Source organism: Gallus gallus, chromosome 8, assembly GCF_016699485.2.
Source record: "Gallus gallus isolate bGalGal1 chromosome 8, bGalGal1.mat.broiler.GRCg7b, whole genome shotgun sequence".
NCBI lineage: Eukaryota > Metazoa > Chordata > Aves > Galliformes > Phasianidae > Gallus > Gallus gallus.
In genome coordinates, this window is record NC_052539.1 from 18,812,821 (window position 1) to 18,825,979 (window position 13,159).

Sequence of the window (13,159 nt, forward strand, 5' to 3'; positions counted from 1 at the left end):
AGATAATCCACTGAAGTGATCTTGTAGAAAAGAGGGATGATAGCTGGGTTGTATGAATTTATCAAGTGTAAAGAGATTTGCCCTTGGTTGTGGAGACATTTGAGTTGGGTAAAGACTTTGCTACAGTACATATACTTGTACCTGAGGAACATGGAAAAAAGTATCCCACCATTGACAAGCACAGTAGAAAAAAATGTTCTTTAATCTTGCATTAACTCACCTGCTGCAGCCTCTTTGTTAGCGAATAGCTTATTGTCAACTGCTGAGCTTATATCAGAGAACACTTCTTCTTCATCTCTGTCTGCATCAAACTATCAGGAAAAAGAAAAGGTGGCAATCAGACATTACTTACTACTTGGCTGATCATCACTGTGTAATCTCAAGCTTTCTTAATTCGTTAGGAATCTGATTTTCTAGGTTCTGTCCATTGCAAATTTTAAGTACAGTTCATCTTAATATTGACTAAACCATTTTCTCAATTTCCAGTTCCTTGTCAGGAACAAACTATAGTAAAATTAAGTTGGTCTCAGAAAATGAAATTTCAAAGCAAAAAAAGGAATACTTGTAACATTTATTACATGTTTTAGATAATTGGGAAAAAAAATGACAGCATAGTGACCATTTATTTTCACCTCTTTTCAGAGACAGTGTAATTAACTGTGTATGATTTATAAGAAAAACATTTTCAGGAACCTCTGAATTATCAGACAGCAATTTGTGTAATATGTGTGTTTTCAAGCAGCTATGCAGAATTCTCATGCAAAGGTGAAGTATTTTTGAAAGTGCGTCTGTTACACAGAAAAGAAAGGTTTCCTTGCTTTAGCACTAGCACAGAGTGTACTGGCTTAGTTGTAAATTGGGGAGGAAATGACAAATAATTAATTGAATTTATTTAAATTTTAAATTCTTTTCATTTATCCTGTCTCTTGGTAGTCTGACACTGCATCTCCCACGTTTTCTTTCAGCTCTCTCCAGTAGGTGTTCTCATGGCCAGGTGATGCTGTTTGTCAGTTTGGGTTTTTTTCTGGTTTGTTAGGTTTTTTTTTTCCCCTTAAAATATTTAACAAGATTCATTCATTTAGATCATTGTTTCGATCATTGTTTTGATCACTGATCTCACCAGTACCTATCTGTCTCATGGTACAAAAAAAAAAAAAGTCACAGACAAGAAAGGAAAAGATCCGGAGAGAGAAATTCAAACCCCACTAGAATCTTTGTTGCTGACATTCATACAGATTAAGTATTTTTCCCAATATCTATTACAGAGTATGGCACAATAGTTAATAAGTGAATTATAGAGATACTGAATTGAGAATCTAACATTCACCATTGTTAAACCAGCATCAGTCTCTTCATTATATTTTATGATGACTTATGTAGCATCTATACTACTTAATTAAGCTGGTCTGGCACATTTGCTTTCTTACAGAATTTTCCATCAGCATCTCAGGGTAAACCTAGAGACAGATCAGCCCAAGATTCAGATTATTATTATAATTATTAAGAGTTATTACTTAGAGTGGTAGATGTCAGAAATAGTCCAAACACATGGAAAGAACACTAAAGAGACAAAGACTGATTCTACAGACTAGAGCTGTATGAATGAAAGAAAATAGAAACTTGTGGGAAGCCAGAGTATATTAGAGAGAAGCAACTGTTATAAAACATTTGTTGCCAACAGGCTGAACTCTCAAAAACTGAGTACTCAAATTGGTACTAGCTCTGTTTTGAATCTTTAACATCTTAATACATAGATTTATGCTTAGCTCAGCACAACAAGTTGTTTCTGCTGTGGATAAGCCCACTTTTATTGTCAATAAATGGAATTTTCGGATTGATTTTTGTCTCTGACCATGAGGACCACTCAAAGTTCATCCTGTGATGAAGCATGGCTGTCTGCCTGTCTGGGCAGACATACATCTAATTTTGAGGAGGAGTTTTGCCATCTTGTTCAGTGTTAATTGAAGCACAAAGTGTTATTACTTATTTAAACTCACTTGTATTTTCCTATTGGATTTCACCTTCATTTGTGTCAAAACTGAGGCTTGTGGAAGAAGAGGTCTTAAGTGAAATGCTAGGCTACTGTTGGGCAATTTATTGTCAATGCAGAAAGAGCATCTTAGGAATTTCCTCATTTATGAGGAAAGTATTATCTCTGAATTCTTTTGTACTGGCTTTCTCTAAGGAAGCATGGGAGTATGCTTTTCTGTATCTTCTCTGTTACAAACAACAAACAGAAAACCAAACGATGCATTTCATTAAATATGCTAAGGAAGATAAGTCGTATAACATTTGTTGATACGTATAGGCACAAAACTCAGTAGATTGTAGTCAGGTTGTGTTTGATCCTTACTGTGCAGGTCACATCACACTTGGGGAGATGACTGGCTTACTTTCTCATTAGTAGCATTCCTTTGAGTAATTCAGTTTACGATGAAAAAAAAAAGTAGATCAATCTCAATATGTTCTGAAGGTTCCTAGAACTTGAAACGTCAACTTCCCCATTCAAAGAACACCAGCTGTGCTCCAGCACTTTTTAAAATCTGAGCTTTATAATGCAATCCTATATTGTGACCTAAAGAAAACCAATTATTTGAAGCTTGCACATAGGCTCATTTTTCCGCTTGCAAAATAAGAATTGTAATACCCTGAGCCACAGGAAGGCAAGGTAGCTTTCACAGAAAAAATGTTTTTGAAAGAAAATAAGTAACCGTGTGAGTTCTGTACTTCATTGAATTGCTAAACATTTTAACATGAAATCCTTTGATAATTATTGGAGTCCTGAATAAAACATAAAAGGTACTCAAACAACACTATTCACAAAGAACAAACAGCAGCAAAACTCTTTATTTTTAATGGAACTTGTCTAAATCAATAGGTTGATTTCCTTACTGAAAACAAAACCCTACCTGCTTCAAAACACAGCTCTTTGCAGAAAAAAAATTATCTACTGGGATCTTTATGGATGGCTCTTCTTTCTTCTCTGTGAAGTCAGTGGAGTTTGAAGTCTGGTCTCACTCTACAGTTTTCCCCTTGATGAGGCACTAATGAGGTTTCTGTACCTATCTGTTTTGCTGGGGCAGGCAAAGAGGGAGGAGCTCAGAGGACAGGAGAATCACATCTTTTTTAGAGACCTGGCCAAAACTCTGAACCAACAGGATTTTTTCTGAAAAATTTCCAAAGCATGTTTGGTGACCGTACTTGATAAGAACCTAGGGAAGTATTTTCTCCATACTAACACACACACACTCACACATAGGCAAGTAGGAGCTGCAGGGCAGCAATCCCCATGTCACTTCTACAGGGCGATCTAGCTTCCAAGGTGTATCTCCCTGTGATTAAGGGCAGTATGAGAGGCTTTCTCTACCTGTCTTCATCATTTCAGTATTGTTGTACTACCTCTTCATCCCACTTCTTTTAAAACAAAGGTAACAATCCTAACACAGAAATACCATTGTTTGGTAGGATGTGAGTTTACATTTACATCTACATTTTAAATAACTGGTCTAGGGAAAGAAGTTTGTGTATGTTGCTTTCAGAGACTGAAGGGTTAGTGTTTCTAAATCCTGGCCATCAGAAGGAGCCTCCCAGGAAAAATTGTCTGAGTTGTCAAACATTGTGAGTTGCACCAGTCAAGGATAAATAGTGTTGAGCTAAAGAAAAAAGTTCACAGCCATTTCCTTGCAGGTTACCAGGGGTCAAGCCCTGGTACTACTGATGTGTGAAGGTGAAGCCATTCAATATGTCACTGGCCCTTGTGGACTGACTCACCCTAAGTGACACTACTGGTATTCACAAGTGGTTTATTGAAAATAACAGCCCCCCTCAGAAAAGAGGAAGATCAATGTGAAAGTTATGTACTAGAGGAAAACTAGTTGCAGGCAATTCTTGCTTGTGCACTTTGAAATAATGTTAGAAATTGGGAAAACATGAAACAAATCAAGGTAGTTAAATAACATTTGTGACAGTAGATTAAAATAGAATAGATTTTCGAACATGACAGATGTCGGTGAGAAGAAAATAAGCCATGTTCCAATTAAAATAATAACATCAGGCTAATTGCTCTATGGCAATATTCCCATCCACCTCAAAAAGAATTTCAGGAGTTGGATGATGAAATGCTTTATTTGATTGTCAAACTGGCAGGCAACCACTCCAACAAAAATGTAATTCATACATACCTGAGTTTTTTCTCAGTCCTTGAAACATGTAATATGTTACTTGAAGAAATACTTGAAAATGTTAAACATTTCAAGGTACTGGTGATCTGATTATTAGACCTAGTTGCTGCACGCAAGATAGTATTCACATGTACTCTTTTAACCTCTTGATCTTGCTTCAGTAGGGAGCTTATTCATCACCCATCTTCAAGAGCAGGAATGAGTACAGAGTGCTAAGCCTATGATCAGTGTGGTCAGTGTTGGTCAGGAGAGGAAAAAAAACACAGGTACTTTGAGTTGTTTTTTTTTTTTTTTTAAGACATATCCTCACATACAGACATAATATAAGTGAGAGTGGATTTTTTCTTGTTTAAAGCAAACTCTGAAGGGAGATTTTTAGTGAACAATTAAGAAAACAGGACTCAAGTTGTGCTGGTTAGTCATAGAGTATAATTACATAAATGTATGCACAGGCATATAAGCCCAGAGATGACATTACATCTCAGTGTTTGGTTCAGAAGTGATTGCTTTTGGATGCCGTGTGCTGGGCTGGTATCCCCAGCTGCTGAACTGGAGGGCCTTCCAGATGGGCAATGAGAATGATGACTTGACTGTCGTGTGATTTGGCTGTACATAAACACTGCAATTACTGTGACAGGCAGACTTTAGTTTTATTGTTCTTAAAGTGAATTTCCAATATTCCAAGCTAAACTTCAGAGTGTAGTGCCATGGCACACAAAAAGTGTAGGATGTTCTGGCAGTTTAATTGCTTTCACAGTAGAATTATGTGAAGTCAGGATCCATGTGTGTAATATGGAACAGCAGGATGCCAAGTAAATGGTATGCCTTATTTGAAAAAACAACAATAAGCATTAGTAATATCCTGTCTTTACAGGTTTATTCAGAATAATAGTTTTTGATAGAAAAAAAGGGAGAAATCCTGTCTTTTTGCTGTGATTATGTTGAGCACCGCTGTGACCTGTATCAGTTTTCAGCAGTTAAAAATGACTACAGTTGGGTGGCAAGAGCTGATGGGATAGACACCATGCAATTACAGCCCTTGTAGAGTGAAAAATGGGTAAACTGACAGCTAGACTTTATCAGGAGGGAGGGGAGAAATAAATAATTTGGTGGCATGGGAGGTAGGAAATAAATGAGCTGGGGGAAAAAGGTATTACTTGTTTGATCGGGAAGTTGATGGACACAGAGAGAGTGCTACAGAGTGGGCTTGGTACATACATACTGTTAATAACAATAAAAGGTGAAGCCTTTATGCTTGAGCAGATATTTAAGAGCAGTGGCTCATTATATTTATATATTTTTGTACCAATAAGGGTATGCATCGCGATTGCTAGAGACTGTTATGTGAAAAGCAAAGCTATTGCTGCTTTATTTCTGAAATTATTTTTGCATCATGCGCTATTGTAGTAATTTTCGCTACTTATTTAAAGGAAACTGCCTCTATAGAGGCAAATAGTGTTCAAAAAGACTGAACAGTGTTGTCCAGCATAAAGACAGATTGCTACCAAAGAGCTTGAATAGAGAACTGTATGAAAGTCTGAGTTAGGAGATGCTCCATGATATATTTTTACGGTCTGTATAGAACTTGGGAAAACATTCAGCCTGAGGGTGAGATCACCTTGGTTTCACCTCCACTGGGTCTAGAAGAAATTGTATTTTTATTGTACTGCACCTAACCCTAAAGGAAGGGACAAACTGGATTACAGGCTCAAGTGTGTCAGATGCTGTCCAAATTCCCACTGCATTAATAACTCACTATTTCTTAACATTCAGTATTCTTTTTAACCTCTTACAGTACAGGATTTCATAGTGATACTGCAAATTCTGCAGCATTTGTGTAAAATACAGTATTTTGAAACCTAGAAAAAGGTCAGAGCTGTACAAACAAGTTGTGTGAAGCCCAGTCAACAACAGCTGTTGTTGGCAGTTTGCTATATACATCCCAGTGACATTACAGGAAGATCTAGAATCACTTGACTCTTCTCCAAATACCTCCCATGCTGCTTCAGTGTTCCCCTTCCCACAGTCTCCAGCTCAGTGAAACAGCTCTTATTACAAATATGTGATTTCCTAGAAAAGGTCATATACTCAACAACTGTAACTCACATAAGGCAATTAAAACAAATTTTAAAAAAATTCAGAGAAATAAAATACATTCCTGCCCACAAATAGTATCTTCTTCCAGTGATACTTTGTACTTTGCTTCAGTGAAAAGCATTGATATTGCTGCTAACTGCCTCAAATATTTCTCTTTCAAGATCAACAGCATTTATCCTGTTGGCTTTTGTAGCAGAGATTCTGAATGAAACTACTAAAATATTGCAGACTGGTCTTTTTGCATTAAATAATGTCAAAACTACTATAGTAAAAATATAGTTTTTGCCTGCACGTTGTCAGATCTTTCTAAGGAGGAATGCTACCAAATGAAAACTAACATGAAAAATCCTCCTTAATCTCAACTGCATATTAAAGTATGAGAAATAGACTTGGACCCAAGGACAAGCATGGGATCTACCATAAGCCTAAAGATTAGCTGCTACAGTTTTTTAATATGCTAAATCTGTATTTAATTGGTGAAGTATTTCGATGTTTGTAGGTGTCCAAAACATTGGGAAGTACAGATGGTCTGATCCAGAGTTGCTCAAGGCTATGCTGCATGGGGCAGCCTGATCTAGTTAGTATCTGATTTAGAGGTTGGCAACACTGTCTAGGGAAGTGGGGTTGGAACTTTGAGGCCCCTTCCAACCCAAGCCATTCTGTGATTCTATGATTCCAAGTGGAATTTCAGATTGCAAGAACTAGAACATTTGAACGTTACTAACTTTTCCTTGGAAGGAGAAAGAAAAAAGAAAATGCTACTTCTCAGCCAAACGTTTCCTGTGTATGTGAATAAATTCTGATCTAGGATAAGCAGCATTTTCAGTGGTGATCTCTGTACCAATCAACTTCATAAAAACATTGGAATTATTGATAATACACCTTTCCCTATTCTTCTTGAGTTGAAGAACATTAAGTTTTGATCAAGTGTTATTGTTTGTCTCTAAGAGCATGACTTGTACCAAATTTGGGATAATGTTGAGTTTGCGTTTAGGATTGGCTTGTAAAACCAGCTTCCAATTGTGCTGCCTCAGGAAGGATGTGAATTTGTTCCCCGCTGCAAGAAGTGAGCCTACTGCTATTTTAATTTCTGTACCAGAAAGTTCTGTTTAGTTGTCTAAATTATTGGAGCATGTTGTTTCAGAGCACTAAGGAGACTATTTGACTTATAAATGAAAGCTGGCAAACTAAGGAGATAAAGACAGAAACTATTGCCTTAGTCATCATGGAATGTGACATTCTTCCATGTCATGTGCATTTTTTGAAAATGAATGCAGAACAAAATCCCACACGATTATGTAGGTTGAAAGCATTTTTTTAAATACCATAACCAGAAAAGTGGACAAAGGGGACCTGAATGATATAATTTATTTAACTTTCAAAAGCTTGTGACAATATTTCTACTCAGAGGCTATGAAATGAAACAATTGTAGGGAAACACTACATAATATCATGAATTTAAAAGTGAGAAAGACAGCGTGTCTGAGGGATGCCTTGTCAACAAGGCAGAATGGCCACTGCTTTGATCAAGGAAACAGAAAACACAAATTAGGAAACTAGAGCAGCTTGCTTACTTTGGGTAGGAAAATGAAGTCTGAGAAAGGGGTAGGGATATTGGCAAGAAAAGCATGTAATGTGGCTTAGTGTAAGCCAATGGAGAAAGATGAAAAAGTATGTAGGCTTCATTTGAATCTTTCTTTCTAATGAAATTTCTTGACTTTTTGGTCAGTCATTTGAGCTAAGTGAATTATAGAATACAGAAATATATAATACAGAAAGTCTACCACTTGAAATATAATACCATAGGTTAATAGATTGAGAGAAATAGTTTATTGCAGAGAAAACAAGCCAAGTAACCTATATTGTGTATTTATATATCATTTATACACCAAAACTCTCTTTTTCTTCGGTTTACACAGAAAATTATAACTTTTGATATGTTAAAGGAGAATCTACTGCTTTACCCTTTCTAAACATTAATTATTTTATAAGCTTTGGGTCTTCTCTGTATTACAATGGCTTCTGGGTAGTATTCACCATCAGTACAGCTACTCTACCAGTGCTGTATTTTTCTGTTGGATGATAATACATCATGGAGTTTCTTACACTGTAGTTGCTGTCACTGTCATCTTGTGAAATGGCAGATGAAGGACTAGCTGTGAAGCTTCTAACTTTTCATTTTCTAAGGGCTTTTTTTTTTTCCTGGCTGTTTCTTTAAAACTGTTTAAGTAGAATAATCTCAGTCATACAGCTGTGTAGTGATATTCATTTCTACTGGGACTCAGAAAAAACATGGGCAGCAAACTGCAGAATGAGAAGTGTTATCAAAGGGTCTGTTTCTATAGTATGTCAGCTCAGAGCTCATGAAAGGCATCTCTTCCCTTCAGCCTTCACTGCTGATGTAGTACTGACTTCAATTCAAATGCTGACTAGAAATAATGGCTATTTAGAACACTTAAAATTATCCTTTGCTTTTGATTTCTTTTATTATTAAAATTATTATTAATAAAATTATTATTAAAATGGTTCATGTTATCCAGAAATGGCATAAGCTCTGGCATGCTTATGGACCCAGAAAAACTGGATAGGCTTGGATGCAGTTTAGACTTTGGGAGAAATCCTAGATTTGATTGTATTTTGTGCTTCTAAATACTTGACAAACAGTCATACAATTATAACTATGAATTAATGCATGTTTGTGTTAACAACTGAAAACAATAACAGTTGAAAAACAATTGAACATCTTCAGTACAAGCTTATGGAAGCACTGTGAAAGCAACTCAAAGTGAAAATGAGTATTTCTGTACGCTTCTGAGATAAAGGACTTATAGGAAATGAGATGTATGAGATGAATTCTAAATTATTTGTTTCTTATATTGCCAAGATTTTTTGAAAAGTGGTAATGTGAACGGATATAAACAATTTAGTCTTTATTTTGAATACATTCAGTAGTGAAAAGAATATTAAGATGCAAATCATATGAGTAGAACAAGCTTACTATTAAGTTGTGTGATGGTTAGCATCAATTCATTCAGTACTAGGCTCAAAGATATCTATCTTTGCATTTTTTTTTTCTCTTTAAAAATCCAATGAAACAGAAAACATTCAAGGAAATGAAGATTTCTTTATCTTTGCAGTGAAATTACTTGGAATGTAGAAAAAAAAATTATATTGGTGGGTCTCACCAATGATATCCTACTACAACAATTAACAAATAATCATTAATACAGTTCCAATTCCGCCCTTTCAAATGTGTTAAATATTACTAAATCTCACAGCTTTTATGGAGTATTATATCAAAGACTGTTAAAAAAAAAAATTCATTCTAACGGTCACAGTCTTCTCCAGCAAATATGATATATGTTAAGCAATGTCAATCATGACTCAGTCTAAAATTATTGTGATAACTTGTAGATCAAAGACAAGATTTGCAAAGTTTTGCAGAAAGTTTAGATTCTGGTCCTTAATAGTAGGAGTCAAAGTCTTAAGTTGAAACAATAGATCTCTGTATGTATAATAGTATCTGATTGTAGCCCCTTAGAGAGGAAGATATGCTTGGTGATGAAACATCTTCAGGCTCTTCTGAGGTTGTCTTTCTGAATGCCTGGCTTTTTTTTTTTTATGTTTCCACACATTTTCTTTGTTTTCAAAAAATTCAGGTGGGAGAAAAAAATGAAAACTTACTGTAGGATGACTATATCACCCTCTCTGGATCTTAGCAAGAGTGACATCTTCATCCAAATGATGTTTCCGATTACTAGTAACATTTAGGCAACATGAATCAATTATTTCTTCCTTGTCCGTACCTCTGTGTTATCCCATACGCATTGTGAAGCCTAAATGACATATTTTAATGCTAATCTGTACACATTCTTTTTGGACACCTGGTGCCTATGTTTGCTCAGAGCAATATTAGTGACAGAACCCCTTCTGACATTGGTGAGAAAGCAAAAATCAATTTTACACATTATTGAGGATATACGCATCTCATTTTCTCTTTGTGGAATTGCCCTGATGTGATCAAATTATAATGTATCCCTTTTTCTATGACAAACATAGATTAGGAACTGAATGCTTCACATTTTCTTATTGCTGTTTTTGTCCTGAGTACAAAATCTGCCTCAAATAAACATACTGAAATTTTGCAGGATGCTGTTTTAAATTATGTTACTGCAAACAGCAGAAGTATCAACAGAAGGAAAACACTAATGTAAAAGAATAAAAGAAACATTGTCATTGCGAAGTGTGCTGCTTTTTCTCATCACTTTTCCTCAACCCTTCTTTGTTATTTTGACACAAGACATTTGACTCATAAATAATGCGAGTGTAAGGTGATGAATTTTTCTTGTATACCCTTCATAGAAGTGTGTTGTTGCAAATGAATAAATCTTGTATCAACTGTGAAAATCCCGTTAGAATCAGTGAATAGTGTCAATTTACACCAGTTTATGATCCAAGTATTTAATGTAGAAGGGCACTTTTCTCTATGATTATGAGCTTTTAACTAAAATAAGAGAGAAACTAATTGTGTCAATGATTCCCCCCTATGAGAGCAAGCAGTAACAATTTAGAAATGCTAGAAAAAGCTAAAACAAAACATCAGATGGAGAGCTTCACAACCCAGCCATAAATTCATGGGTGAGGTAACAGCAATGATCCCTGCCCTTATAAAATACACAACTCTGTATCAAGTTATATTCATTTGACTGGAAAAGCCAATAGTTGTTATAACAAATCCACAAGTGAAAGGAGGCAAACAAGCTTCAGGATTATTATATTGCCTTCAAAAAAAATCACTGACAACTGTATAAAATAAACCACCTTAACGATGCAGAAGCAGGCTTTCAGAATAAGAACTTAGACTGATCGATGTTAAGATTGGAAGGGAGGACAACAATCATTTAGCCTGTCCTTTTTGGGTAATGTAGACAAAATAATTTGCCAGTAGTGTATGCATAAAGTTCACAACTGTTGTTCTGAGTTTTGATTTCTAGAATAATACCCACTGCTGAGGTAAATGACTGGGAATAACAGTACACATGCCTATGAAATCTTGGCTCTCTAATTTTTAGCCCACATCTATTTTGCCTCAATTTTCAGTTAGTGGGATTGAAGCTCCCAGCTCTTCATAGCAGATTTTTAAACAATTAACTGGTCTCACGTGTGTACTGTGAAAAGCAGTGCATGCACAAGCCAGCAGCAATGACATTGCAAATGCCAGGCAATCTGGCCACTCCTTTCTTAAAACAGAACACTGGCAACTGCTCAAGATCCCAGCAGCTACACTAATGGGCAGTTGTTGAATCAAAATTCTTTGTTTTCATTGTGATTTTTTTAATGTATGTAGCTATGCATTAAAAGCCTTTCAGTTTGTAACCTCGAAGTGTGCTGCAGCACCTTGAGTCAGTGGATTCCAGTGGGAGTTAATGTGAATTTAAGTCCACTGAGTTTTTATCACCTGTTTTTCATAAGACCAATATGGAAGTTCTAAAATCAGGCCATTAGTTAATTTCATGCTCTTTTTTTTCTGCTATGAAATTGTAATTCAGTAAATAAATTATGAAAAGCAGGTTCTGACAACTGTACATATCTGAATATAATGTTCATAATGTTTGTCCCTGACTCAAACACCACCAGAGGTGATGGAGAAGGCCCTCTGTTTTTATTCTTTCTGCTTGTGACTTGTCTAATTGTCATCGCTTCATAAGCTTGCTCAGTTAACTACAAATTCTCATTGTAAAACACAGCACTGCATTCAATCTAGAGAGTAAACAACTTGTTTTCCAAATGGAAAAAAAAAATCAACTAGAAGGGTATCTTTGTGCAATTAACCTCATGTAGCAGCAATATTTCTAACAGAAGTTCACTGTCTTCTCATAAGTGAGGGGTATGGTGTGGGACGTGTCAGATGTTTTTGTTTTCAAGTGTTTTTTTTTGAAGGCATTGTTGCAATGATTGGAACTGATTACTGCATTCCATACTGTCATTATTATCAAGGAAGAAAGCCTACAATTTTTATTAGCTTGGACTCCAGTGATCTGGCTCCCAGTAACTTTTGAAACACTGTCCCAACTTCCAGAGAAATCTCTTACTTAATTCTAGCAGGTCTGAGGCTGGTCTATACTGCAAAACAAGAGGAAGATCATAATTATTTGTAAAGCTTACCCTGTATTAAATTTGCACCAGTGGAATAGGAGAGCTAACTAAATATGCATCCCCTGACAAAGGAAATTCTGCATGGCACTATTCACACTAACCAATTTCCGACTTCCATTAATAGCCCTCCATCCAGGATGTTGACTTCTGCCTTCTTCCAGTGCAGAAGGCAAGAGCCTGCAGAGAGCCCCTTTATGTGTGTTCCCTGTGCAAGCGATTGATTTCACACGCCAGCTGATTTTTAACAGATTCCCTGATGTGAACTCAAGCACTCTTTTACCTTAAATAGTGAGGAGCCTGGACACTCGCCTATGATTTATTTTGCAGAAGGTTTCCTATGTACTCTCCTCTCAGAGCTGTACCACTTTTATAAATACATAAATTGTAAGTATGTTGTCAGAGTGGGGTTACAACAAATTGTTTTGCACCCTTAATAATAGGCTATCAAATAAATTCCACTGAAAGTTATTTCTAGCACATCTGCCTGTTGAACTGAAGGTCAGAGATCATCTGAGACATCTGTCAAAAAAATACTGGCATTGTTTCTGTTACCAAGTCCTAACCTAAACTATGAGAGAATATCTAGATCTGTACAAATTATTCTGTATAACTTATTCTGCATAACTCTCATCCTACAAAATCTAGTGCTTTTTTAAGAGATACTCTCCTGCATGTAAAGATATAACAAACTGTTCTCAGAACCAAAACCAAACTGACTTCAGAAT

The 13,159-nt window shown here is 36.0% G+C and overlaps 1 protein-coding gene across 2 annotated transcripts in view; it reads right to left on the minus strand.

Annotated features, from left to right (window-relative positions):
* The window catches only part of AK5 (adenylate kinase 5), an 86,351-nt gene that overhangs the window by 43,917 nt on the left and 29,275 nt on the right, over positions 1-13,159 (minus strand). For both annotated transcript variants that reach the window (XM_422391.8, XM_046944804.1), the window contains one exon: positions 221-311. In XM_422391.8, the coding sequence (XP_422391.3) occupies positions 221-311 (91 nt within the window). The remainder of the gene's footprint in view (positions 1-220; positions 312-13,159) is intronic.